This window comes from Cyphomyrmex costatus, unplaced genomic scaffold (assembly GCF_001594065.2).
Source record: "Cyphomyrmex costatus isolate MS0001 unplaced genomic scaffold, Ccosl1.0 scaffold742, whole genome shotgun sequence".
Taxonomy (NCBI): domain Eukaryota; kingdom Metazoa; phylum Arthropoda; class Insecta; order Hymenoptera; family Formicidae; genus Cyphomyrmex; species Cyphomyrmex costatus.
In genome coordinates this window covers 20222-48083 of record NW_017280314.1, presented here as the reverse complement: position 1 = coordinate 48083, position 27862 = coordinate 20222, and the positions used below count along the sequence as shown (strand labels likewise).

At 31.4% G+C, this 27862-nt stretch overlaps 2 protein-coding genes and 1 pseudogene across 2 annotated transcripts in view; 2 read left to right on the top strand and 1 right to left on the bottom strand.

Annotated features, from left to right (window-relative positions):
- prom (prominin) overlaps window positions 1–9577 on the top strand; it is a 22653-nt gene extending 13076 nt beyond the window's left edge. The window contains 9 exon segments of the mRNA XM_018548626.1: window positions 3335–3512; window positions 3944–4050; window positions 4950–5136; window positions 5500–5725; window positions 8205–8504; window positions 8624–8782; window positions 8965–9098; window positions 9183–9227; window positions 9378–9577. Coding sequence (XP_018404128.1) covers window positions 3335–3512; window positions 3944–4050; window positions 4950–5136; window positions 5500–5725; window positions 8205–8504; window positions 8624–8782; window positions 8965–9098; window positions 9183–9227; window positions 9378–9411 — 1370 coding nt within the window. The 3' untranslated portion in view covers window positions 9412–9577.
- A 61-nt stretch (window positions 9578–9638) lies between these two features.
- Window positions 9639–21154, bottom strand: LOC108780810 (uncharacterized; annotated as a pseudogene).
- Window positions 21155–22370: 1216 nt separating this feature from the next.
- Window positions 22371–24353, top strand: Bet5 (blocked early in transport 5). Its single transcript, XM_018548629.1, has 3 exons — window positions 22371–22579; window positions 23938–24147; window positions 24224–24353. Exons 1-3 carry the CDS (start codon window positions 22481–22483, stop codon window positions 24350–24352), a joined length of 438 nt encoding a protein of 145 aa, XP_018404131.1. The 5' UTR covers window positions 22371–22480; the 3' UTR covers window position 24353.
- The last annotated feature ends 3509 nt before the right edge of the window (window positions 24354–27862 follow it).

The window sequence follows — 27862 nt, the reverse complement described above, 5'->3', positions numbered from 1 at the left end:
TATATATATATATATATACGTTATTTTTATCAAGTTCTTTTCCTCGACACTCTCCCTTATTTATGCTACGAATTCTTGTCTATATATTATATTATAGGAACTGTAATATATTTAAAGCATATTATAACTTTAAAAGAAAGTAAACAAACCAGACTAAAACCAGATCACGTTTTATCGCGAACGAAGTTGAGAAAACACAAACTTGTTAGTTCTGTGAAAGTGCATTTTGATGTTTTAATACTTAAAATATTCGGAATCGCGATGCAATCGAAAATAAGTTAATGCAAATACAACAACGGTATATTCACCTTTTTCTTCTATTGACAAAATTCATGTTTATGCATAATCTACTTGCACATTACAAAAAATCCTACGAATATTCTTCAACGTGTCTCAACTATTTTCAAAGCACATGTAGTTCTACTTTCACTAAGCTTTATAAAGAATATCTTATTTCGAAGCTTCAGTTTTTCAAAATAGTGACAGCTTCCAAGTAATATATGTTATTCATATATTAATTTCTTGTTGCATAAAATGCGCATGAATTTCCAGCGTAAAATATTCTGAATTTGTACAATAAATTATACATATATTTCTAAATAAAGGATTATTTCAAGAATGATATAATCTATAATCATAAAAAAGTTATAATAAAAATATATTAGATAAAATTTAAGTCACTGATCGAAGATATTTTAATGAAAATAATATAGAAGATTATATATTATAATACAATTTGTTCTATGTAATACATAATATAATCTCAGTACAATTTAAAGATTTTCAATATTCAAACTTATATGTATACGTGGATAATTTTCTATAAATATTATATGTTTCTGTTAGTGACTAATATATCGTTCTGTTATTTAAAAAAATCACATAATTTAAAAAATTAAGATTATTTTTCCGCAGAAAAAATGTGAAAAACTATTTTTTACTTAACTAGTCAAAAAATTATTGATTGATAAAATAATAAAAAATATATTATCAACATACTGAAGTATCATTTTTATTGTTTTTGTTTTATATTTCTTGTAAAACACTCGTTTTGAATTATAACATTTTGACAATTTTTTATGAAGTTTAATTAGTTCCCTTTTGATAATTGATAATTGGTGTAATGTTTATCTATAATAGTTTATTCACAATAATAACTTAAAAATTATCAATTTTTTAATTGTATCACTTTTGATGTTATAAGAAAGTGATAAGTCGCATTTTTCTGAATTAAACTTAAGTAAAAACATTCTAGCCTAACAAAAAAGGCTTATATCAATTTATCATACATGAAATCATGTTAACTGCCCCTTATATTCTCTCCTGTTCTTTATACTAGCAATAAGTGCGGAATGTCGCGTTTCTCAATAACAGTTTTTTACACACTCTTCCTACTCTTTTTTCACATACTGTATAAACGATATTTTGTCAGGGAATTCGTGTCAGCATTTCTGCCTCAGAGTGCGATGAGTACGAGATCTTGCGGCGGAAAAGGGAGAGTCAAGAGACTTTATCCTTAATAGACAAACGAAATGCGGTAAATGCTTTGAGCAAACATCTTCATGAACCCTGCGATCATGTTATACATCTTTCCCAAGAAGCCCATATAATCTTTCGCGATAGGATTGGTGATTGATGCTAAAAGAATCATGCTTTGACGATCTGTCGTGTCGGGCAATATCACAGACCTATTCTACTGTTTTGTCAGATGACGACGATGTGTATTTTGCAAGGTAAATTAATTAAGCTTAACAAAGAATTTATAAATAAAAATTACATACATATTATAAACATATGTGTATATATGTACGATTTTATTTACTAATCTATTATCTTTTACTAATAAAATATTGAAAATAAAAATATTTTACATAATTTTTAGACAAAATTTAAAAGAGAAAAATGTGTAAAAAGAAAGAAAAATTAAGATAAAATTGAAATAGTTTAAAAGAATTTCCATAAATGCAAATAAGTTTATAAAATTTATTTATTAATTATATTTATCTTCTTTCTCAAATTCTATATTCTGTTCTTTCTTTTCGTTTATAATTGGTTTTCACTGACACGCAGCTGTTTAATGACAGTATTGCAAATTGTTATTTTTCTTAATTTAATATCTACAATAAATTAAATGCGATAATTATACACACATATATTAAATAAACACGTATGTATTTGCCAGCAAATTTATATCATTAAATAGTTGCAATTATAATAACATACATATAATCGCGCCGTATAAAATCCGTGTTGTTGAATGATGAACATTGCCTTTTCAATTAGTAAAGCGTGAGGATGCCAAAAAAATTATTAATAAAGAAAATTGAGAAAATTCCCGAAGGAACAAGGGATGATGGATGCTACAGCGCTGGAATGTCGATGAACCGAAACGACGCGGACTTGTACTCCTGTCGACTTCTCTCAACTCGCCATCGACCAATAATGCTTGTCGCCCGCCGCTATCCATCGGCAGACAGATCCGATAGAGCGGTGATGGTCGGCATCTAATGCGAAATCCATATCGCATTAATATTACTACCTGAAAAGAAGTCGCAAAAAATTTGTAAAGGTTCGTTCTATTGCCAGAACGATGAAGTCGAACAAGATCAACGTCTGTCGATTTAAGGTTGTTACCAAGCATTTTCTACACGCGATGAAGACTTCGGATTATTACGAAGAAAGTTTGCCATTGGAATAATATACTTTATGTGTTAGTACAAGACAAACTTTCGAATGACTCGACGTAGAATTCCATATAGAATTGATGTGTAGTAACTCAGAGTGAAAATTATTACTCAAGAAACTTTGTCTTCAATGAAATATTATGGAAACAATATGGAATTATCCTGAAAATCTTATTATTTTGAGCAATAATTATGTTAATTCCACAAATAACTTCAATAAATGCTACAAACTATGTCTAATTTGACAGTGACATAATATTGATGATATTTTATCTTAGATTATAAAGGATTAATTTAATATTTGCTTTTAATATATTAAGGATTACACTGTAAAAAATAAAATGTTAATTTTAACTCAAAGACGTTGAGTGGATTTTCTGAGACATGCAAAAATGTTAACATTAACACAAAAAATGTTAATTTTAACATTTTTGCATGTCTCAAAAAATCAACGTTTTTGAGTTAAAATTAACATTTTATTTATTACACAATGTATATTATCAAAATCAACGCATTAAGATACACAATATATTTTTCGTGAATATCTTTTTTTACGAAGACACTGATATACCATACATTCTCATATACGGAACACACATACAGTGAAAAATTATAAAATATTTTATATTCCAAAATTTAATATTTTGTAGAGATTCGACGCGAGATTAATGCAGCACGTGCCAAGATTGTCGATCAAACACGCACTATGGAGACGAACAGTTTTGAACTCTCAAAGCAGCTTATAGATTCAGTAAAGAACATCACAGATTACGTTGTACCTCATGTTATCTCTTTCGAACATATCAGATGGATCGTTGGAACAGGTATGTAAAATTTTTCAAGATCACATTGAATTTTTCCATTTATTTATTGCACTGATATTTGAAAAACGATTGTAGAGATCATATGAAGCATTTTTCAAAGTGCATTTTTTTTACAGTTTTTAGAGAAACTTTTCAATTATTTTGTTATCCTAAATGAAAATAAGACATATAATGTATGTATACATTGCGTTTAAATAAGATTTAGAAGAATGTATTTAAATTATTTATGCAATTAAATATGTACAAAAAAATTAAAAAAAAAAGATTTACATATAAATAATTATTAAATTAAAAAATAGTAAATTAAAAAAGCATCAGTATATTGCAAAACATGTATATAATTAATGTATATAAGGTTAATTTGTAAAAATAAGTGGCTAATAGAATATATACTATAACGCATGTTCTGATTTCTTGTATAATATGTGCAGCCAGTGCTCTGTGCATTTTACCAATTCTTTCGTTACTGATCGGAGCTTTGTGCTGTCGCTGCGGATCATCCGAAAATAAAGTGCGTCCGACTCTTTTGTGGTAAGCTTTATGTAACTTGTATAAATCATAGTAGAAATAGAAAGTCCTGTTACATTTTCCGTGGCGTCTTTTACTGTCTTATATTCAATAAGGATGTATGACATTAAATGCAATAGATAGAATGCGATAAATAGTGATAGAATTCTTGCATGATTTGTTTCCTATACAATATAAGTCTTATAGAAAAAGTACGATAAGATGTGTTCATACAATACAAGCCTTATAAAAAAAAGTACGATTGGATATTCATATCTAATGCTGAGTATTAACGAGTATTAACGAGTACTAGGGTGAAGTTGGCCCCCCCAAAACATAATTTTCGTGTATCTTTTGAACTAAGGGTGAACAAACGAAAATTCCAACTGAGCATTCGTGAGCAAACGATGAGCAAACGAATGCATGAAGAAAAAAATTGATTTTTTAATATTAGGGGGCCAGCTTCACACGGGTGCTAATGCAGCTATCTGATTAGTTCCTGACACCTCAAAATTGAACTTAAGACGGTCTTGAATATAAGAACTGACTATGAATACCGGCCTATAAGGAAATGTATCTATTATTTGTCCAGTGTGACTAGATAGATAACTTATTTAGTAGATGCTATCTAGTGACTAGATCGTGACTTAGGTTTACTAGATTCATTCCTATTCGTAATATAGGCTGTAGTGATGAGACCAGCGAGATTACGTGAGATTCTACTCTAATAAATATGAATATATGTATTTATGTAAAACAAATATAATATTTCAATATAAATAAATATTTATATTATGGTAAATTATCATTTACTAAACTCTAACTTTACTAAACTGATAGCAGAGAATTTGATTTAATTATTTAATGGATATCATATAGATCCAATATGACAGATCGTCAAACTGATTGTGCTGATCGGATTTCAGTGGTGTAGCTACAAGCTGTTTCGTCTCGATTACACTATGGGCAATGTTCATCATCGCTTTGGGCATCGCTAGCCATACAGAAATGTTGATATGTCGACCGCTATACGATCCTAACTATCATACTATGGAAGTTGTGCTGGAAACTCGAATGTTTTTAGGAAGAAGGCTCGCATTTCCTCTCAAGGAGCTCTTTGAGTAAAATTTTAATTAATCTAATAAAGCTTTATGATATTCGGTCTTAAATTATAGAGGCTGCAAATTACAAACTAGATATTGTTACAAGAGTTATCGATTGAAAACATATATTTTTTTAATTCATGTCAATCATATTTTTAAAAAAATTACATTTTTTTATTATTACAAAAATAATGTTTTAGGAGTTTTAACGAAAACACCATATGAGTTTAATAACATTTATTTTTATGTCGTTTAACTGTACACTGCAGTCGGAGTGTAAATTATACTTATATTTTTTATTATATCCCCTCAGGTTATAACATGTAGACACAGCGAATGGTTACAATGCGTGTTACGGTTTTCAGCAGTAATGTTTATTTGCAGAAAATGCCGAAACAACGAGGCGGCTTATCTCGCCTTAGGGTTGGAAAACGCGATGAAACTAGAACATTTGACTGCATATTGGGCATGGCCAGGCCTATCTAGAGCAATCACGAATGTGAAAGTCGATTTAAAGGGTCTACAAATATTAACGCCAAATTTACGACAACGTCTTCAGGATCTCTTATATGCCTGTGGTTTAAACCTTACCGCGCATAGAATTATGGTACCTATCACGATTTATTAGTAAGCGTTTATTATTTGTGACTTTTATTAATGTATACTCTAACTTTTTCGAAAATATTCTTCCAAGTGAAAGCAGAGATTTTGTATATAATTTAAAATAAAAGTGAAGGTTTTTAGATTTTAACAACCTGATTATAAAGCCTTCAAATTACTTTGACTTTGAAGGATGTTTTCGAAAGAAAAATTCACTGATGTTAAAGGTAAGTAACAAATTGCGCAGCTGCATCACTATACATAGTGCTAGAAGGGTACTATGATAAACGACACGGATTTCACAGCGAGTTGTTTCCATGATTATGGTGTAAAGCCATTACTAATTAAAGTCTATTTAGCTGTGCTAACTATGCCAATTTATTAAGTATAATAACGTACACGTATACATTTATTTTAATATCTTATAATCTCCATATGGAAAATTAGTCATGTAATTAAAAAATGTAAGATAACCAAAAGGCTCAGTTGAATAAATCACAAAAATAAACAAGATGCCAATGTGAGCCGACAACGGTATTGCACTTTTCTTACAATTTATTAAAAATAAATAAAACATATTTCGACCTAAGGTCAAGGTCCTCCTCAGTACAAAGTAATATAAAACTAACAATTAAACACAAAATTACGATTATGATGGTAGCGCATACAGCTTAATTAAATTAAGGTGATAATGTCCAAATTTAATTAATGTAACAATTTTTTTAAAAAGTTTAATGACAAAATATTCAACTATAACTTAAGTCCTTTTTTAATCAATATGACATGTAAGTAACATAAGTTATTTAATATTCACTCACTTAAAATATATTACAAACTTTCGTTTACCCTATAGTAATTTTGCCAAATTGATGTACAATACAATAGTCTATACTATAAGATTGGATGCAGTCTTTAAAATGCGACGTATGATTAACACTTCATGTATTATATATATAATAAGAGATTTTAATTTTTACTGAAAAGGATCCAAAACTAGGATCGATATATATATACATATTTTTGTTTGAATAAATAAAATTGTATTTTACACACTTATTGACTCAATATAGAATTATAGACATTAGATATTATATTTTATTTAATCTTTTGAGCCTGTGATTAATAATTATTAATTAATATTTATCTATGCAAACTGTATTAAAGTTTTTTCTTATGATTTAATGTTAAGTTTAACATAATTTAGTTTATAAATAATGAATCAAGTTTACTATCAAGTTTAACATGATTAAGTAACATGATTTTGTAAGTAATAAGTTTATATCCTAAATTAATTTTTAAGTTGCTATATTTTTCTATTTGAAGAAGATAAGTAAATAGTAATTTCTGAACATGGCCGGAGACACTACCGGGTCTCCTGATATTAGAATAATTATATTTTCGCGGGAACGTAATTAAATGTAAATTTATGCCAATGTTTTTATTGAACTCTCAAACTGAGTAATGTAAGTGTCGAGTTTTTAAAGAGAAATGTTGCAGAACATTGTTTTTCGTAAAAAATCTTTGTGATTTTCATTTTAAAGAGGTTTTCTAAGGATTTTTGCAAAATGAAGGAAAAGTGTCTGTAGTAAGCATTTATGAAGATAGAATCAACGCAAATGTATAATAGGAGAATATATTCATGAAAAGGAACTTCTGAACCTGACAATATTTCACTCAAGCTGTTTAAACTTCAAAGAAGAGAAATAAAATACACGAAAGAAACCAAATTTTTAAAAAATATCGGAAAAAAAGAGCATTTCATTATCACATTCAAATAACATCATAACATCACTTTTTATTCAAACAATTTTTACGTGTGAAGCTGGCTTTCCAATATTAAAAAATCGATTTTTTTCTTCATGCATTCGTTTGCTCATCGTTAGCTCACGAATGCTCAGTTGGAATTTTCGTTTGCTCACCCTTAGTTCAAAAGATACAAGAAAATTAAGTTTTGGTATCGAATTAAAAAATCGATTTTTTTCTTCAAGCATTCATTTGCTCATCGTTTGCTCACAAATTTTTTTAACTAAGAGTGAGCAAACGAAAATTCCAACTGAGCATTCGTGAGCAAACGATGAGCAAACGAAATGCATATGGAAAAAAAATCGATTTTTCCATATTGGGGGGGTTAGTGTGAAGTTGGCCCCCCAAAACATAATTTTCATATATCTTTTGAACTAAAGGTGAGCAAACGAATGTCAGAAGAAAAAAAATCGATTTTTTAATATTGGGGGCCAGCTTCACACGGGTACAATTTTTTCCATTTTGTGAATTGTCTTATTCATTTCAAGCGTATTTTATATTAAACTTAGAATGATACATTATTGTTTGCGATATCATTAACTTAAATAAAATTAAAAAATAAGAAATTATACAAAAATAAAAATGAAATGAGGACTCAGATTATCACCTTTTCCTCCATACTTTCTAAGAAATCATCTTTTATTCCCCGATAATCTCAACTGTTATTTTCTATTCTTTCACAGATTCAAGGTCCGATTTTGAGCAAAGATATAAGTACATTATCCGATCAACTAGACAATGTATCCCGTCAGCTGCAAGATCGAAGTATTGCTCGGAAACTACAAAGTATTGGAACAACAATGCGGGATCTGACATCGCAACAGGTGAAACCGCTGATGAATTTACAGGACGATTTAGTTTATCGTCTTACAATTCTAGAGTTACAGGTGCAATCTCTTTGGCGGCAAGTCAATCAATCGATCTCGCATCTAAGAACGATACAATATTACATAGATCATCAAGGAGAAAAGATTGCTCAATTGGTGAATAACGATACATAAAAATTCTTTGCTATTTAAAAAATATGTATTATTATAGATATACATGAGAGAGAAAGTACAACAAATTATTAAAATTCGTCATTCAATAATCATCTGTGCAGAAAACAAAATCATATATGGATCGACTATCAAATTATCTAGATCAATGGCGGACTCACGTATTCTCTGAGATGGATATGGAAATATCCAAATGTCGACCCTTGTGGGACGTTCTAGAAGGATTGAGATACTTACTATGTGCTCACATTTTAAGTCCTCTTGTATGTATAATTCAGAATGTATGATTAAGTATATTAATTAAATATATGTTAAATAATTTTATTATGTGTGAGAAAAACAAAAATAAAATAAATATATTTAATGTATGATGATATAAATAACTAATAAAATAATTAAAATTTCATTTTTTTGATAAAATTTCTTATATAATCTATGTTTTTAGGACGGTTTCTGGTTTGCTATCTTTATAGGCGTAATTGTTATGATAATTAGCACACCTACAGCTCATATTTTGTCACTAGTATACATGAAATCGTCTAGTTTTGTAGAAGATGATACCTTACTGTCAACAAGAGCGTTAGTATTCTTAATTAATCGATAAATCTAAAAGAAAGAAAACATAAAATGACAAACAAATAAAAAAAAATTTTTTTTTCTTAGAGAAAGTTTCAATACGGATGACGACAGAACGTGGCAGATGCCAGAGTAAGTAAAGTTAATATACTTCTTTTACTTTATATTTGTGTGTATGGATAATTACAATTTATAATATAATATTAAAAGCATATATCAAGTAATATTTTATTAAAATTATATTTGTAAAATTCTGTTTATAACTGCAATTATACTTTACAGTCCGCCACCGCCGCCGCCAGAAAGCAATTGGTAACGAAGGAGGGCGTAAGACAATGACCTTGTGCTGCAACCAGACTCAGAGAGAAGTTAATATAGGATTAGGATTTAATATAGCAAAAACATTGAGATGAAGCTTAAATCATATAAATCGTACAAAATACGTTTTACTTGTATCTAACTTATTGCAAAGCAAATTTCTAAAAGCCAACTGCCACTCATCTATTTTTATGAAGTCTACTCGGTCTTATTAATTGTGTCATTTGTGCGAAGATTTCTTTATGCGTTCGTTTGTAAAAAATAAACTTCTCAAATATATATTAGTTAACTTGTTTTCCTTTTTGTATTATATTCGTGAACACAGCAGTTACATACGACAGATTGTCTCATTAGATAAAAGCACATTCACAACACAGACACGAACGAAGACGTGCTTGCTTCGCCTATGGAATTGTTAGCGATACAATAATACATCCCCATATGCTCTTCATCTAGCCGAGCCAATTGCATCCAAGATGTTCGCATGAGTGGTTCTGGACCGTCGCTTGTGTGTATGATCGCCTGATGCTCTTCTCCTGTAAATTAAACTACAGATTATATATATATATATATACTAAATTCTGTAATACGTTATGTTTGTATAATTACACAGCAATACAAATAAATAAGGTTTAAGCAAATTTTATCCTCTACAGAGAGACAACATGAAATTTTAATTTTTTTATCAGCAATAAAAGTCTTTGAGAAACAAAGCAATTTTTTATTGCTCCGGATTATATGAAAATGTAAAAAAAAATTGAATATAAGTACTTATTAAACAATATTCAATTCTAAAGACCGTCAATGTAACAACATAATATGAATACGAAGTCTATAACAGTCTTAAACTTGGATCTTGATTACTTATTTATAATTTTGCGTGAATTTATATACTGATATATGTAGTCTTTCTAAACTGCGTGCCGAACAATTGTTTTAAAATGCAACTCTAATAAACTATCGCAGTACTATCACGAATTAAATTTATTAACAATTTAATAATTAATTGATGCTCTTTTGGCATTGTATATCGATGTTAAACTATATTAAAATCTGAAAATAATAATTCTTCTTATTGCGAAAAATATTACCTCGGCCGGGAGTCGAATCCGATACTTGTTAAAGTTTTAACAACGAATTTTTACTATCATATAAAAGTCGATTTTTATTTCAGTTACCTTTTACAGATTTAAATTTATCTATTTATGTACCTCTATACAATTCACCATTAAAAGATTGATAGTGTCTTTAAAGAAGACTTCATATTGCCGATGGAGATATATGGTAAATGTTACTGAATACTATTGTGCCAAATAAATTTTTTATTTTATTCGTCCGATATTATAAATATTTACAAAAATTTAATTTGTTTATATTTTACTTCAATTGACGTATCGTAAAAGTCTTTTGCAAAATATTTTATTTTAACATTAATATTATATGTTACATTACCCGGCAATTTCAATACTCTTTTTCCGTCAGCGGAATGAAATTCCCAAAAGATATCCGGTACTGGGAAGCCCTTTGCCTCGCAATTAAGTGCGACGCGTTGACCAAAGGGTGAGACAACATCTTCCAAAGTTGACAGAATCCAAGGTCTACTTTCACAAGGGCCGAGATGCTGCAATCTCAGAGAAGATGAGTTCCTGAGTTTCATCGCCTCTTCGTGCAACGCGCATGGCGTCGAGTAAGTCTCGTTATTGCTACCGCAGGCCGGGCTCTGTTCCATACAGACGCAGGCTGCCTGTGGAGTATCCTGTGCATAGAAATTAAATTTATTTGTTTCTAAGAATATTACGCATGTTTCCCCTATACTATAAGATGTCGTCATTTTCTTATTGCTACTGTTTTTTTTCCACTTTGTCGACAGAATGTCATCTATACTATTCAGAGACAAAACAATTGTCCCGCATTTTACTATGGGAACATTAAATCGTTTAAAGTTGGTAATGTGGTACTTTGTGCACCAGCACGTCTTGGCTATATTCTGAGAAATTCTACAGAACTGGTACAAACATATAACATTTGACACGGATTGTCTCCATAGAAAGTTCGCTCAACCAGGAAAATAATTAATGTCTGTTTAAACAGTTTCAAGTAGTTTAATGTGTAATTAAATGGTTGTTGTAAACAATTAGCATTTATGCAGTCACTCGGAACGAGTTTTGAGAGATCTATGGCTGTTTAAATACAGCTCCTACTCCTTTAAGACCATATAGCGAAAAGTATTCTTATCCAGCCCGTGTCTAGTATATCATAAACGGTCTGCCTGATTGTTTGATTGCATGACGTGTGTGCGCATATATTCTCACAATGCGATCACGGCCCACGATGCACGATAAGACGAAATTAGATGCGAAAAGACCAGCGGAGCGGGTCAGCGACCGTAAGTCACTGGTGACTGCAATCTTGAAGCTTAGATCTGTGACTGGCAGCATGGCACAGTGGATGATACGCGAGACTGCGTTAGATATCGTTTACGCAATGACTCGTGATTCCCATTTTTGTGTCAAACTATAACCCAGAAAGCGAGATATCTCATTACCGCGCTCATTGAGATCGAGTGATCTAGAACGTGGTCTCTTTAGATCTTAATTAGAAAAGTGAATTTATCACTTACAGAGGTGATAAATATCCCCATGTGACTCGTGTTCTTCGCTTTGTGCAAATTCAACAAATGCTTTTGAGAAGAATCTACTTTTTAAAGAGATATATTTTGTAAAAGCACGATAGCGTGTACATTATATATATACATTCGTATTAGATTTAAAATTTATTGAAGGAAAATAGATACGTTAATAAATAATATTTCTAATCAAACAATTGTTATAGAATATTGTCTTTGATTAAATTAATTTTCGGACTATCCAATGCACGATTATATTAAATCAACGACAATACCATGTAGATTGTTAAATGACCATTAGACTATATGCGAAATTAGATGAGATCGAACAGATCCAATTGTTGTTACAAGAGCCAATTGTTGCATCTCAAAATGTATACCAATGTAATCCAAACATGTGATCGATTAATTGTCGCGTATGTAACAACATAGATATGTTCCGAGTCCTTTTCGAAAATATAGGATAACTCAATCAGTAACACAAACAGTTATGTTTGAATGTAGTGGAACAAGCGAACGAACTCTAGAAATTCGCTGACACAACTAAACTAAAAATGTCAGAGATGCAAGGCGATTAACGTACACATTTCCTGCGATATTGAGAAAACCATTTTGTAAGAGATATTAAACTGTCTCTCGCGTTAAACACAGAAGTAAAAATAATCGTGCCTTTAAAGATCTCATTTAGCGCTTGTATAAAAACGAACGGTGTTTTTTCTACCTTTTCTTGTAGATCGGAGCGCAACTCGCATAGATAATTTCTTGCACAGTATCCATCATTACGGCTCTTCGGAGATAAAAGTGGAATGCTCGCGTTCCAACATGGTTCACCAAGAAGGCGGGCACACAAACCGGTCTCCGGACAACATCCACAAGGATCAGGTACCGAGCCCAATAAGCATTTTCCAGGATTCTCTGGACATCTATTTAAGTATAATGAATGACAAAGGAATTTTAATATTAATTTACGGTAGTTTATCGAATTTTAATTTTAATTTATCTAATTTATAAGTAGAGTTAATTTTTTTATCAGTCGAATTATAATTTAGGAAGAAAGGCAGTATTTTTTAGAGTTATATTTTGAGAAAAGTATTACTTTTCGTCTTAAATTATAACTCCTTGTAATACAAATTGAGAAAAAAATGCACAAGAAAATTGAAACTTTAATATTTTTAGTTAACTATTCTCCAAATATTCTTCTACTGAATTACTTTTTCCTTCAAGCTTCTCTCTGCGATCACTCTATATTACGCTACAGTCTTTATATTCAACTTTAACTGCGACCGCGTGTACCTGTAATATCCGCACTCAATGCAACCCTCTGGTTGTGCTTTCTCGGTGACACTCTTATTTTCGACGGTTCCGGCGACAGCGGGAGCACCTCGTCGGAATGTGGCACAGAACACCAACACCGTCAAAAACGTGAACGGAAACGCTCTCCAGCACGTCATTTCGCCGACTGACAGAAAGCGCGAACGTCATTCGCCATGTCATTCCCGATACGATGGGGGAGGCTAAAGTGTTCTGTATCGCGTATATTAAAAAAGACTATCCCGCAAAGTAATCGCTACATACATTCTCGTTATTCAACAACGAATAAATATGTATTGTCTGAATTTAAATTTATAAAAATTCAGAAAAAATATTATATACAATAAGATAAAGAAATTAATATTCTCTTCGGCTTGGTCCAATGCATTTGTTGATAAATCATTTATTTCTCGTTATACATTGTTTTACATTTTACCAGTATTTTCATTGTGCAACGAGTTTTATATTTGATAACAAAGCGTATAGCTTACATTTATTACACGGGCTATTGATTAATATATTCTATGCTAACTTTGATTGCTCAATACAAGTGTTCGTTTACGTTTCTGCTTATGCATTTTGATTGAAATTAAAATTTTTTATTTATTATTTTGTTTTATTGAATCGCACGTACAAAGGTACTTTGTGTAATTATAAGCTCAGATATATTTCCAACAGATTCTCTTGCGTAATAAGTAACGACGATAAAAGGTTGAACCGGAGGACCAGATAACAGCTATAAGAATCAGCAGAGCGAAGGATATTAATGCCAATGGATTCGGTACAAGAGTCGAATAGCTGATGCCACCAAGATTAGAAAACACATCGCAGCATGCACTCGCGCTCTTTTTTTCGTTCGTTTGCACGTATACTGTCGATGTTTCCTCCGACGTACAGCTGACACCTACTGGATGCACCACACCACGTGTCACATTGGTCCTTTGGTTATAACACAAGGTACAGTAAATCAGTCTCTCACGCATTACACAATTAAATTAACAAAACAGATTTCCCAAGTTTCTTAAAACTTTTTAATACTTTTATATAAATTTATTTTTTTTTTGTTTAAACTAAGTACGAATGAGAACGTACCATAACGGTCGAGCTGGATCTTGGATGCTTCTAATTTATAATTTCGTGTGAATTTATGTACTATTGTATGTGTAGATTCTTAAATTCGCGCCGAAATTTTTTCAGACTTACAACGCAAATTCTAATAAACTACTGCAGTACTATCACGTGGTAAATTAACTAACAATCTAACAATTTTGATGTTCATAGCATCTTGGATCTTAATAATGTTAAATAACATATTAAAATCTATGGATGACATATTAAAAATCTGTGAATAATTAATTTTTATTGCGAAAAATATTACTTCGGCCGGATCTCTGGCATTCTGTGCGAGAATCTGGTCCGCATCTCGTACAGAATGCCAGAGATCCGGGTTCGACTCTCGACCGAGGTAATATTTTTCACAATAAAAATTAATTATTCACAGATTTTTAATATGTCATCCATAGATTTTAATATGTCATTTAACATTATTAAGATCCAAGATGCTATGAGCATCAAAATTGTTAGATTGTTAGTTAATTTACCTCGTCATAGTACTGCAGTAGTTTATTAGAGTTGTAAGTCTGAAACAATTTCGGCGCGCATTTAAGAATCTACATAAATTCACACGAAATTATAAATTAGAAGCATCCAAGATCCAGCTTGGCCGTTACGGCATGTTTTCTTATCGGTATTTAGTTTAAACTCTCACAATCCAATAAGAATCAATATTACTTTTTGTTTAATTTAAAATCGATAGAATTAAATAGGCTTGAATTTGATAGCGTTATTTAATTCCATTTTTGGTGAGTTACATAAATGAATTTATATAAGATATAAAATACTAGATATAAATTTTTGAAAATGTTTTTTCAAGAGATTTATTTAAAATACTTTTTTTTTCTCTTATAGATGTATTAATAATTAATTTTCTGTATTATAATAGCAAAAATCTCTTATAGATAAATATCCTCTCGGAATTTTATTCACTATACTTTCTCATTCCTTATATTGTCACTGATTATTTTAAAATGTAACAGAAGCGAACAGTCTTGATTTACAAAGTGATAAAACTGGCAACATTCCTACACGACTTAGGTAAGAAAGATTAAACGATCACGAACTGAGACTGCAGTTTTAAAACGCGTTCAATAGCATTGTTCAATTTTCTCGAAGTAAATTACTAATATCTTCTTTCAATATTTTCAAGAGATCCACCATTCCTACGTTGTCTGTCGATTCCACGTGTCGATGTGGTTATCAGGTTGCTTTTACTTATTGACCCACTTATGCACCCACCAACAATCTGATACGTATTCACGGAACATCGCGAAAAGTAACGCTATGTCGAAGTAGCGTTTTATTTGGCGCCAATAAATCTCTTGCCCGTTTAAATGATTTCATGCGACTCGATAATCTCGCCAGAACAGGATTCCCAGACACGTTTCCGCCAGCGGCTGAATATTCCTCACGGAATGCACAACAATCGGACTTTATACCGTTGTCGGACGGAACATGAGTACATGAAGTATACTATGAATTCTTCGAAGATTTTTCGGTGGTACATGCTTCAAAAATCTTTGTTGTATCTTCAAAAACGATCTTGTCCCATTGCTCCGATACATCGCACGAGTCAGGATCGACAGACTTCGAAGGATTTGTGGAATCCGTTAAATTAATTAGTTAAGTTAAATGTTTTTGACATGGAGTTTTGTATAGATTCCTCGTCCAATGTTAAATCGCGACTTTGATAAACGTATTTGGATTACTCTCGGATTCAGCGCAATCTGTTGCGTAACAACAATCACTATCTTTTTCATCTCTCGTTTCTTAACGTCATGTTTTTCATTATAGATGCTACTTTCTAACTATTTACCGCCAGCGATCCCACGCCAAGACTGACCTGTACATGATGGTGAAGAGAATCGATCGTTACGTTCGGTGCAGAAGGTCAATTTTCTGCAAGGCGTCGGAGGACGACAGGGCGAAGTGGTCGAAATCGGCCGATGATCAGGCGGGCAGGATGGACACGACGAGTCAAATTGGCAAGAATCTTTGGCTAAAACGGGTCGTCGACACTTGAAGGATGTGCACGGATTGCAGGACGGCGGCGGACACGGTTGACACGGGCAGTGGCACTTGGGGCCGGGTGGTAATCGAGGAGATGGATAGCAGATACGCGCGTTGGGACATTTAATCGTCGCTTTTGGGAATCTTCGTTCGCTGGGTGGACAGGCGCATTCTGGGCTGGATGGATAGTCGCAAGAACACTCGCGAGCAGCGCGTACATCCACCTGAATCGGTGGCGGACAATTACAGCCGCGTGGTATCGGTTGGCACAGACAGCGAGTAGTCGCTGCGTTCGACTGACAGCAGTTGCGCTTTTTTAAGATGGATTTCAGAGCACAGGGCTGACAATTGAATGTTCGGTGTGACGAAGGATATCTGCATTGCGAAGAACAGCAAGACGAAGCGGTCGATGAGCAATCCGCGTTAGGAGAATTATAGCGGGTCGATGGGTAGCTGCAGCTTGGCGGTGGGCAACCACCGCCTGCTTCCCGTTTCAGAGGTTCGGATGATGACGATTTATCTGCCGGTGCCATTTCTGATTTGCTTGCTCCACCGGCTAAACGACGGTCCCCGCAGCATTTCTGTCGAAAATAGAAGAATCTGACGACAGTTACAAAGCGAGGCGCGGACTTATCGCTCGAACCGCGCAGTTGCCAAAGTCATCGTCTTAAAACGCTGTTCGTTTGTAAAAATCGCGCAACGTAATCACGATATCCTTTTAAATCGCATAATGATAAATGTAATGGACATAACGGCCGTGCATATTAAAATTACAGCAGTTAAGTTTAGGTTACGTTTTAAACGTTCCAATTACTAAGCCATTAAAGTCTGTATACAAATTAGTTTGGCCAACTTTACGGATTTTACCGAATAATTAAGAAACTTTGAAACGTTCGCCTACTTCTACCTATACTAGGCTAATTTACATAAATCGAGTACGCGAACCAACCGTGCCTGAATTAAATCCTTGCAGTCTTCCTATCAAATTTAATTAAAGCGTACACAGGATGTCAGAAACATAAACCACACCTTGCATTGTTCATTCTACATTTCTTAACCCTACTATCCATCAGTTTGTCATAAATGTACAGTGATTGCTTGAATTTGAATTCAAATGAATATGTTTTAATATAATATTTTTAATATTAGAATTATTATTACACCCTCAGATTACAAATATGTATTTATATGTAGATATTATATATCAATACGTAAATGTTACATATAAGGAAATTTATTATTAATATTTTATGTACATAATATTAATGTTAATATTAATTTTAATACTAATATAATATTAGAAAGAATTTTTTAAGTATAAAGATTAAGCAGTTTTAAACTCTGAATGGCAGGATTAAGTGTAAATCTGTTGTATTCTTTGCGCAGGCATTTACTTCTATTCTCCTCATAGTAAAAACATGCAAAATTTACTACCTCAAAGGAATCTCAAGCGCGTTTTAAAGCGCATCTCAACGAGAAATCCACCTGGGTGTGTACCTGACAGTCCAATGTAAGTAAAGGAGTACCAGAACACGAGGGCGTTGAAGAAAGACACGGTCGGCACGAGGCGACAGTTCTGCTGCGAACAAAATGCAATACGGTGCAAAATAAGGAAATTCAATAATTCTTTCAATATCTTTGAAGAGAAAATATTCGGTTAGCGTTCATATTCATTCGAGAATTCTTCCCGCTATATAAAGAAAAATAAAGAAGAAAAATCGGTGATACTACAAATGGACAGTGCTTTCACGAAAACAGAGATAAGCACTAACTCCACTTTCCTACAAACGGTCAATAAGTTTACCCTAAAACATTGCTATGTCGTATACGAGCAACATTTTTCTTACGCACGAAAAACAACCGGAAACGAAGGCTACTAAATTTTACAACGTTCTTTAACTCTAGAAAGCTGTCGCTATTGAATAATACAGAGCATGGTATATGTCAGGTATAGATTCTTTGTACGTAAATTTTACGTATAAAGAAATTAATTTAATTAATGTATTGTAATATAAAATTTTTTATACATTTCACATTTTTTATGATAAAATATCAACATTTTTGTAAAAAAAGAAAAAACACACAAGTAATCTAATTATTAACTTAATGGAAGAGGAAAAAGGCACATGCACTATCAAGTTAATTTTTGAAATACAATAATATGAAATATGTTAGTTCAATGTGTATTTTTTCATAAAACTTAAATAAAATATATAACATAAAACTACATATAAAAATCACTTATCACTCTTTATTATAATACTAATTAGAATAGAACTAATTAGAATAGAACCTTTTCGTTTATTTTTTGCGATGTTTATGTCGTTGAATATACTGATTATTTAAAGATTGTGCTTTCATGACCGGATAATGTAATTATAAGCACGTCACTGGATTGAAATATTGTTTGCTATTGTAAATTTTCATATTATTATTTAAAGTTGAAATTGACGGAATAGCCCCCACTTTATCTTATCAAGAATAGTTTAATTTTTAAAAATTTGTCTTCGTTTATCCTAACTTTTCGCCGAGGGGGTAACCACTATCTGAAATATTGTCCCACAGATTACATGATTTCATTTAATTTTATATAATTTTATTTGATGACAAATAATTTTTCCTCACTATACGGTCATTTGGTAAAATAAACGATTTTATCTAATATTACACAATTATTTCTCGTAATTATCGGATATTATATATCGAAATTTTATATAAATTTTATAATGATTTCAGGGACTCCGTCCCACAATTATTAAGTGATTACCCCTTCGCTTTTCGCAGATTGGACCACATAATTCAGCGCTTAATGACCTCACGTCTATGTAAAATTTATCTCTCGATAGAGTTATTAATACAGACTATCAAAATACTCTATAGATTTTAAAACAAGAGTAACTGATGTTATCGTTATTTGGAAACAAGAATGGGCAAATGTTCTAGACTAATAAATAAAATAATACAGAACTGTTGTTCTTGTCATCATCGTGTCATACGCAGTACATCAGTTTCATTCACGGCTGAGACATATCGATATTGCTAAACCGTCGTTATTTACCATGGTCGGCTGCAACGACACTTGTATGCCTGCTGACGACCGTGGTCGCTCCATTGACGACGAAGCTCAATGAAGTTACTCAACCATCGGTAATTCGATTTAGGTGGCACGTTACTATTCCAAATTTCCTCCTCGACGCACTGACACGATCCGAGACAAGCGCCCGTCGCGGCGGTTCCGGTGAGTCGCAAACCACCACAAGCATCGCGATTCAGGCATCCTACATTACTTTGGCAATTACACGAAGATATGCGCGCTTCACAACTGCTTTGGCCTGATGCACAATTGTTTCCTGCATCAAAATATGCAAGCTAAAAGCCGTTACATTCTTGGGACATATTATATAAGGTACGAATTAAGAGGTATTAAAAGAGGAACCAAAATACTTTCAATAAATTAATACGAATACGAAGCCTCTATAACAGTCTAGTTTAGATCTTTAATTGCTTATATATAATTTTGCGTGAATTTATTAATACATTCACGAAATTATATGTAAGCAATTAAAGGTCCAAGCTAGACTGTTATAGAGGCTTCGTATTCATATTAGTTATGTTCTTACATTAACTTCCAATAAATTTTTAATATATCAGTATTTTGTTGTTACAAAAACAAATACATACATTTATTTATAAATTTAGTTACAAAATAAATCTCTTTGAAGAGATTTTTCTTATACAAGTTGCACAGTTTTCAAATAATATATTTATTAAGGTGAATGAGACAATGCGGTCTAAGCTGGATCATGGGTGCTCCTAAATAATTGCGTGTGAATTTATATACTACGTATGTAATTCTTCGATTGCGCGACGAAATGTTTTTCAGACTTGAAACGCAACACTAATAAACTATACCGCAGTAATATCACGAGTTAAATTGACTAACAATTTAACAATTATTGATGCTGTTTACGCATCTTATATCGATCTTACTAATGCTGAATAACCTATTAAAAACTGTAAAAAATTAATTTTTTATTGCGAAAAATATTATCTCGGTCGGGAGTCGAACCCGGATATCTCTGGCATTTCGTGCGAGAGAGTAATATATTTATTTCTTACAAACTTGTATATAATAACTAATAACTTTTATAATAATTAAAAATTATAATTCTTTATAAAATAAAATTCGGTAAAATGTAATTAAACCAGTATTAATACAATGATTATTAATGAAATTTATTATAATATTTCTCTTTGTAAAAGATAGTAACATCAAATTTTATGAATTTTAATGAAAATTGATAAAAGATAATAAAATATTTAATTACATATACATATAAAAAATATGGTTATTTTAACTTCAAAACCGTGAAATTGCTATCATTGTTTTTATGTGTAATTATTCAATGCATACTAACCACAGCAACCGGTATTAGAACATCGTTTGTTACCATCAATTTCATTACGGAAGGACATATTGATTTTTCTTCGAGACGAAATCTAAGTTTTCAAAAGTGGGAACTTCGCGTAAATATGCCATTTACGGTCTGAGACAGATAATACAATCGACAGAAGCATTTATGCACAGTTTTGGTTTACATTTTTGAATAATCTGTTTTTGGTTTATCAATTTATCATTGACAAAGTGTGTTTCAACATGTGACTGAAAATGTGAAGATTAGCGAAAATCCATTGTGAGAGAGATACAAAAATATCTATTTATCAATTCTTTAATTTTGTTGTCATAGAAACAAAATGCATAATTCTTTGGCTACGATTACACCGTGAATTTAGGCCGCGGCCTATACTCTAAATTCGACTTAAATTATTTAGATCCCTCACTTGAAAAATGACCTGGCCTGGCTGTAGGCCAGGGCCCATATTCTCATCTACTATGTCGATAATTAACGATAGTCAATGGCAAGGACTGTTCTAGGAGAAAAGTGCCAATAATTTTCAAAAAAGCAAGCACTCTAGCAGGAAAAACAAGCATCGTGTGCCGATCTTTAATTAAAATATTTTTACAGTATAATATTTATACAATATTTATATAATTTTATATTTTCTTATTTTTTTTCATTTTGCAACGCATTATAATTATAAATCTATTTTTTTTTAGTTTTTTACATTTAAATTTTAATTTGCTGTTCATACAAATATAAACCTAGAGTAGAGTCCTAGATATCAGAGAAGCGCAACCGGCTTAAGTCAATATCACAAAACTACTAATGCCTGTTTCTGCCACCAATGCAGATTAACTTTAATCTCGGTTTAACTTACTGTTAATCTTTTTCTAATTTTTAGAATTAGAAAAAGATGAAGAGCAAATTGAACCAAGATTAATATTAATCTGCATTGGTGTGGAAATGAGCATAAGAGAAAAGTATTAAAAATGGCGTCGTTTGCAGACAAACTATGAAATCCACCAATCGTCTATTAGTCAGCCATTTTTAGTACCAATGAATGTCATGATTGGCTGACAGTCACGCCAATCAGGACGCGTAATGCCGGTTCTACATTAGTTCAAGTCGATCGCAAGTTTGTTGCGACAGCCAATCTGAAGCGTTGATTTCAAAATGCAAGCTTGAGATTGGCTGTCGCAACGAACTTGCGATCGACTTGCAACTAATGTAGAACCAGCTTAACATCGGTTGCGCATCTCTGATATCTGGGACTCTAGTTTTATCCTATTTCTGGAGTATTTCCGAGAATTTGGTATATTCTTTTAAGCCTGTGTCACACTACGGATTGTGGACGCGAATCGGATTGAGATTGCGGATCGCGCATCGATATTCAGCAAATCAAAACAAAGCAGCTTTATCTTGATTGGTTGAATTCCGATGTGCGATCCGCAATCTCAATCCGCGTCCACAGTCCGTAGTGTAACACGGGCTTTTCGATCAGCCGTGTCGCAGGTGCTCCGCAACAGTTGAGTCTGCTGAACGCGACCATTGTGGTTTGTTGTGGTTTACTAGCCGAAAAAAAAAAACAACGTGCCAGCATTATGACAATTCACAACTTGTACATTTTTTCAAAAACCGGCACGTTGCTATATTACGCTGAATGGAACAGATTAAATAAGTCGGGAATAACAAAAGAGGAGGTAATCGTAGTTGTTCATATAATTGTTGTATGTCGATTAGAAGAACTGGTAATTATATAGAATACCTCCACCACCTCTGATTGTGATAGAAATAGACTTATTCGACGTGTTTTCACTCAAAACGAAAGAATCTGGCGGAAAAATGCGGCGGTCGATCTTGTGAACCGAGTTATTAAGCGTTAAAGTTGACAACTACTCAGGTTAGGAAAGCTGTCATTCCTACTCGATATGAGCGCTATAAATATTTGTTCACATTAAATAGATGTTTACGCTTTTTTTCATACAAGCATGCGTTGTAATGAACTGTCGTTATACGCATGTATGCAATTAAATTCACTGTTTTAAAAATACAAAAGTACTGCTTCAAAATCACAAATCAGTACTTTAAAAACACAAATTCTTTGCGTAAACAGTGAAAGTAAAGTATGTACACTCCAGTTTGGATATATTACTCTGAGTAGCATTAAAATGTACTTGAACGGAATTTTTTGCTTCTATAGCATTTTCTTTTATTCTTACCGCATTCATTATCCCATTAGGTATACAGAAAATGCATATATGCCTAGGTCTAAATGTACCAGAGAGGTAAAATAATTAAATTTGAGTAGTGTGCATATTTATGTAAACACTTGAAAAGAGTTCTTCGCGTGTACTCAAATTTCTGTAAGTAGCTATTTGTGTTATATATACTGATCCTCTTGAGAAGTGGTAACTTTTGGGTATCCTGAACGAGTTCGGTCAACCAGACTACTGGATGTCTTGTAGCGCGCTATGGTAGTTTGCTCGAATAAGCCTAATTTTATCACAATCGGAGGTGATGGTGATATTCTATATAATTACCCAAGTTTGGTCAAAAATATTACATATCAATTTTTATTTTGTCTGAAATTCTCTTCAAATTCTTGCATTGGTTACCAGCATTAGTTACTAAACGTAAGTGTAAAGGATTTTTGAAACGAAGAAACTAATGTATAAAAAAAATAAACTTATAAACTGAAACTTAAGATGTCTAATATTTTTTACCAAGGATTTACACATATTAAACTCTCTATTTATTCACCTTTTGTGATAATAATTGAGAAAAAAACGATATACTGAGAAATAGATATAAAGTTAAGAAATTGAAACTCTTAAGGTGCGTTTTGTTTTGCGCATGATGCATCAATTGTCCTTGTTTAACATTTGGTGAAGAGCAAAGATAAACAATGCATTATGCGTATCATGCAAGAAACGGAACGCACTTTTAGATACACTTTAAATTAAACAAATATTATATAGATTTTAGCTATACATATTTTTAAAAAGGAAGGAATCTTGTTGTAATAAACAGTATTATCAGAAGTATATTTACAATTTAGGAGGCAAAATTAATGTATGGAATGTTGTTTTCCATAAAATCATTTGTAAGTAAAATCTCTCCGTTGGATCCTAAGGAGGGGTTTCTGTATTACAAGACGAGCAAATATACTCTTCACTACTTTGAAACACCTTCAGGTCTCAAGTTTGTTTTGAATACTGATAATGCAAGTCAGAATGCCAGAGAATTATTACAGCAATTGTATAGAGAAGTAAGATCATACACCTGTTTCCTTTAATAGAAGTGCAGGTGTATGTACGCTATGTAATCCTATATTTTTACTTTAGGTCTACCTGGAATATGTAGTGAAGAATCCACTCTGTCAATTAAATGAACCTATACAAAGTGAATTGTTCAAAATAAAGGTAGATGAATTATTTAAAAAATCTCCTCTATTTCTAAGTCGTTCATTGTAGATCAACAAAAAATATAAAATTTTTATACTACATAAGAAACGAGTTAAGTTTTTTTAACAATGAATAAATACCAAATATTATGTAACATATTTTAAATATTCAAGAGTTTCTATTGCTTTATCAAATGACATTTCAATATTAATTTATATGAATATTAATTTCAAACGCAGTCTTGTCTCAGTTGTAATTTCTTACAGCAATTTATTTTACTTCCCAGAGAAATATATATACTTGTTACAATGACATGTAAAATGATAATAGTGCATATTTAAAGATACTTCTGTGCTGTACATATTAATGACAGGCAAGTACAGGCAAATTAAATTAATACAGAACCATATATTATTTGTAGATGCCAGTATTCTAAACTTACTAAGTAATCATTTTAATTATAATAATATTTGCGGGTTTTTTTTATATAATAAAGGTAGTGCAAATAGGCATTTGGAGAGTTATATTTTAGCATCTTAAGTAATATTGTTATTACTATAATTATATACTGAAACCTCTCTCTCAAAATAGCGCAAAAAATTCCTTCTGCACTATAAGTGACATGACTGAAAGATAGTAGTAGCCTAAAATCTTAAATTTTATTGTTTTGAAGTGAAGTAGGAGCAACATCGATATAGCGTTCAGATCTTCGAATCGCGCGCTATTATGAGATTTCAATATATATGCTATCATATCACATTTCAATTATTTCAATTACAGAAAAATTTTGTTAAATGATAAAAATGTAGCGCAAATACTATATATTATACATAATTAGGAAACATATTGTATATATTATTTGTAAGAAATAGCTAGAAACTATATAATTATTCACAGTTTAAAATTATTTCATTTGCACAGGTTAATACAAAATTTTTATAAGAACATAGACTAAGAATTAATATTTATATCTCGAAACAAGAATTGAAAATAATATATTGATAAGATATTTAACGAAGATATTTATATTCAAAAAATTTAATGATTTTGTATTAAGTTTTAAAAAATGTGAGAATTTGATTACTTAATTTTTCGAATCAATAATCGACAAAGTGTATTTACTTTGTTACTTCTATATGCTTTCAAATATGTTAATGATTTCGAATAAACACGTTTATGTAAATTTTATTTAAATATAACTAGTACTGTTTGTATATGTATAAAGAAGGTGCGGCAGTTTGTGTAGTTCAATTCGGTTTTGTTTTTCCTATATATGCGTATACAAAGTAATTTTTTTTTAAACTATTGATTAATACATTTTATTATTCTTTATTTTATATAAGTAAAATATTTTAGAATTAAAATAACTAATATACCTTTAAATAAAATTCTTTTTATAAAATCAATATGCATGCACATTTAAATCTTTTGTAAAATTATGGATAAAAAGTTACAAAAAAAGAAATGAATTGATAAAATACTTCATAAGGGTCTCTTTCACTAACCTCGATTAAATTAACTAACGGTTACATGAGTCCGCTGAACGTATCCCATGTAACCATTGGTTAACTTAACCGAGGTTGATGAAAGAGAACCCTAAGTGTAGTTTTTTTAATTATTTAATATTTAATCACATTGGTTGCGTGCAGCAGAAATTAATACTATTAGTGCATCAAGCTGCACTTTTAAAATGTTTGAAAGTGCAATTTTAATTTTATTGAATGTTCCTGAAATTATAATAAGCGTAGTGTATTACGAAATAAAATTGTAAAATATAGTAGCAGCTTTTTAAACTAATTCTGGTAATTTTGTTGTTAGAATTTAAAAGAATTTTTTATTATAACCAATAATACTGTGGCGGCCCGCCACCAGAGGTCTAGAAAGGAAAAGACTCAAAGGAAGAGACTCACGCCAATTCTCGTATGTACTCGAGATACGTATTCATATAGCACCTTGCTCTAAGACACCTCCAGGCGTCTAAGGCAGGCTCCCACTACAATGCCTTACTGATGAGTCCAGTAGTGGGGGCCGGGACGAAACGTGGATGACAACAATATTTTCGCATAGACTACCACACGGAGCCAAAATACTAATCGGAATGTTTCGACTTTACAAAGTCATCATCAACCGCACAAATCCCAATCTAATTAATAATTTAACATGTCAAAGACGCATGATTAACATTCCAAAATTATACTATTGCAATTCTTAACGATCTACAAAATTAACATGTCGCAAGATTTATTATACGTTAAACAACTAATTGCTCTAATGTTGAATTGTAGTCAATTTACTTGAAAGATGAGATAAAACTGCTGCAATTCATTCTTCGTTTTTCGGCGAGAAAGGTTAGTCCAAATAAGAAATTTCCAGTCAATTAGTCAAAAATAAAATCACATAGAGCAATTATTTGGTTTTTCTTATTTGGACTAACCTTTCTCGCCGAAAAACGAAGAATGGATTACAGCAGTTTTATCTCATCTTTGAAGTAAATTGACTACAGTTCAACATTAGAGCAATTAGTTGTTTAACGTATAATACATCTTGCGACATGTTAATATTGTAGATCGTTAAGAATTGCAATAGTATAATTTTTGAATGTTAATCATGCGTCTTTGACATGTTAAATTATTAATTAGATTGGGGTTTGTGTGGCTGATGATGACTTTATAAAGTCGAAACGTTCCGATTAGTATGTTTGCCTCTGTTTTTAAACAAGTTTTTAATGCAAAAAACAGCGGCTTTTAATGCAACCCCCTAATATTATTGGTTATAATAAAAAATTGTATTTTATAATAGAATTTTAAATTTTAATAACAAATATAGCTCATTGTTTTGTGACCCGGGAGGTATACTTATTTAAAAAAAAAATTTTAATTCTGGTAAATATAAAAAATATTACATTTATTGTTATTATATAATTACTATCATTATATTTATTTTACCGACAATTATTTTCAAATTCTTGTAATTAAAATGTTCTTGTAACTTGTACTGTTTGATAACTCAAATCACTAAACTGCAAATTTTTTAAATTTCTTTTGATAAATGCTTATGAATTTACAACATGTTTGTTAAACATTTGACATTTTTTCTAGCAAATTGAAAATACGCTGTCCATCCTAAACAGCGTTAGTGAATATTAATAATGTCAATTATATAAAGGTTAAAGTAACTATTATTTGTATTTAGTTGCCTTAATTGTATAGTTTTATTTGTATAGCATTGATTTTTGCTGAACAACAATTTTTAATATGTTTAAAAAAATTATGATTGCTGAGCAACGTGTTTGAAAATAATAAACCGCTGTCACACATTCAATAGAAAATCTTACAGCAGTTGCAAAGCTGCTATTTCTGCTGAACGCAACCATTGGTATTGGTGGTCAACTATTTCATATGAACTGACAAATGCAAAATAACAAAAACCACAATTGTTATTTTGTTAAATTAAACAAATTTACAGGATGATTTTTAAATGAATTTATAATAGATTTTATACATACATACATACATATATATCTAAAATATATAATTTTATGTATATTTATAAGTTATATATATTTAAGTTATATATATA

Bases quoted from the DNA above. Each gene is read 5' to 3' on its own strand.
- Bet5 (XM_018548629.1), top strand. From the start codon at position 22,481: ATGACAATTCACAACTTGTACATTTTTTCAAAAACCGGCACGTTGCTA. The intron at 22,580-23,937 runs GTAATCGTAGTT...TTTACAATTTAG, and splicing joins CGGGAATAACAAAAGAGGAG to GAGGCAAAATTAATGTATGG. The intron at 24,148-24,223 runs GTAAGATCATAC...TTTTTACTTTAG, and splicing joins TACAGCAATTGTATAGAGAA to GTCTACCTGGAATATGTAGT.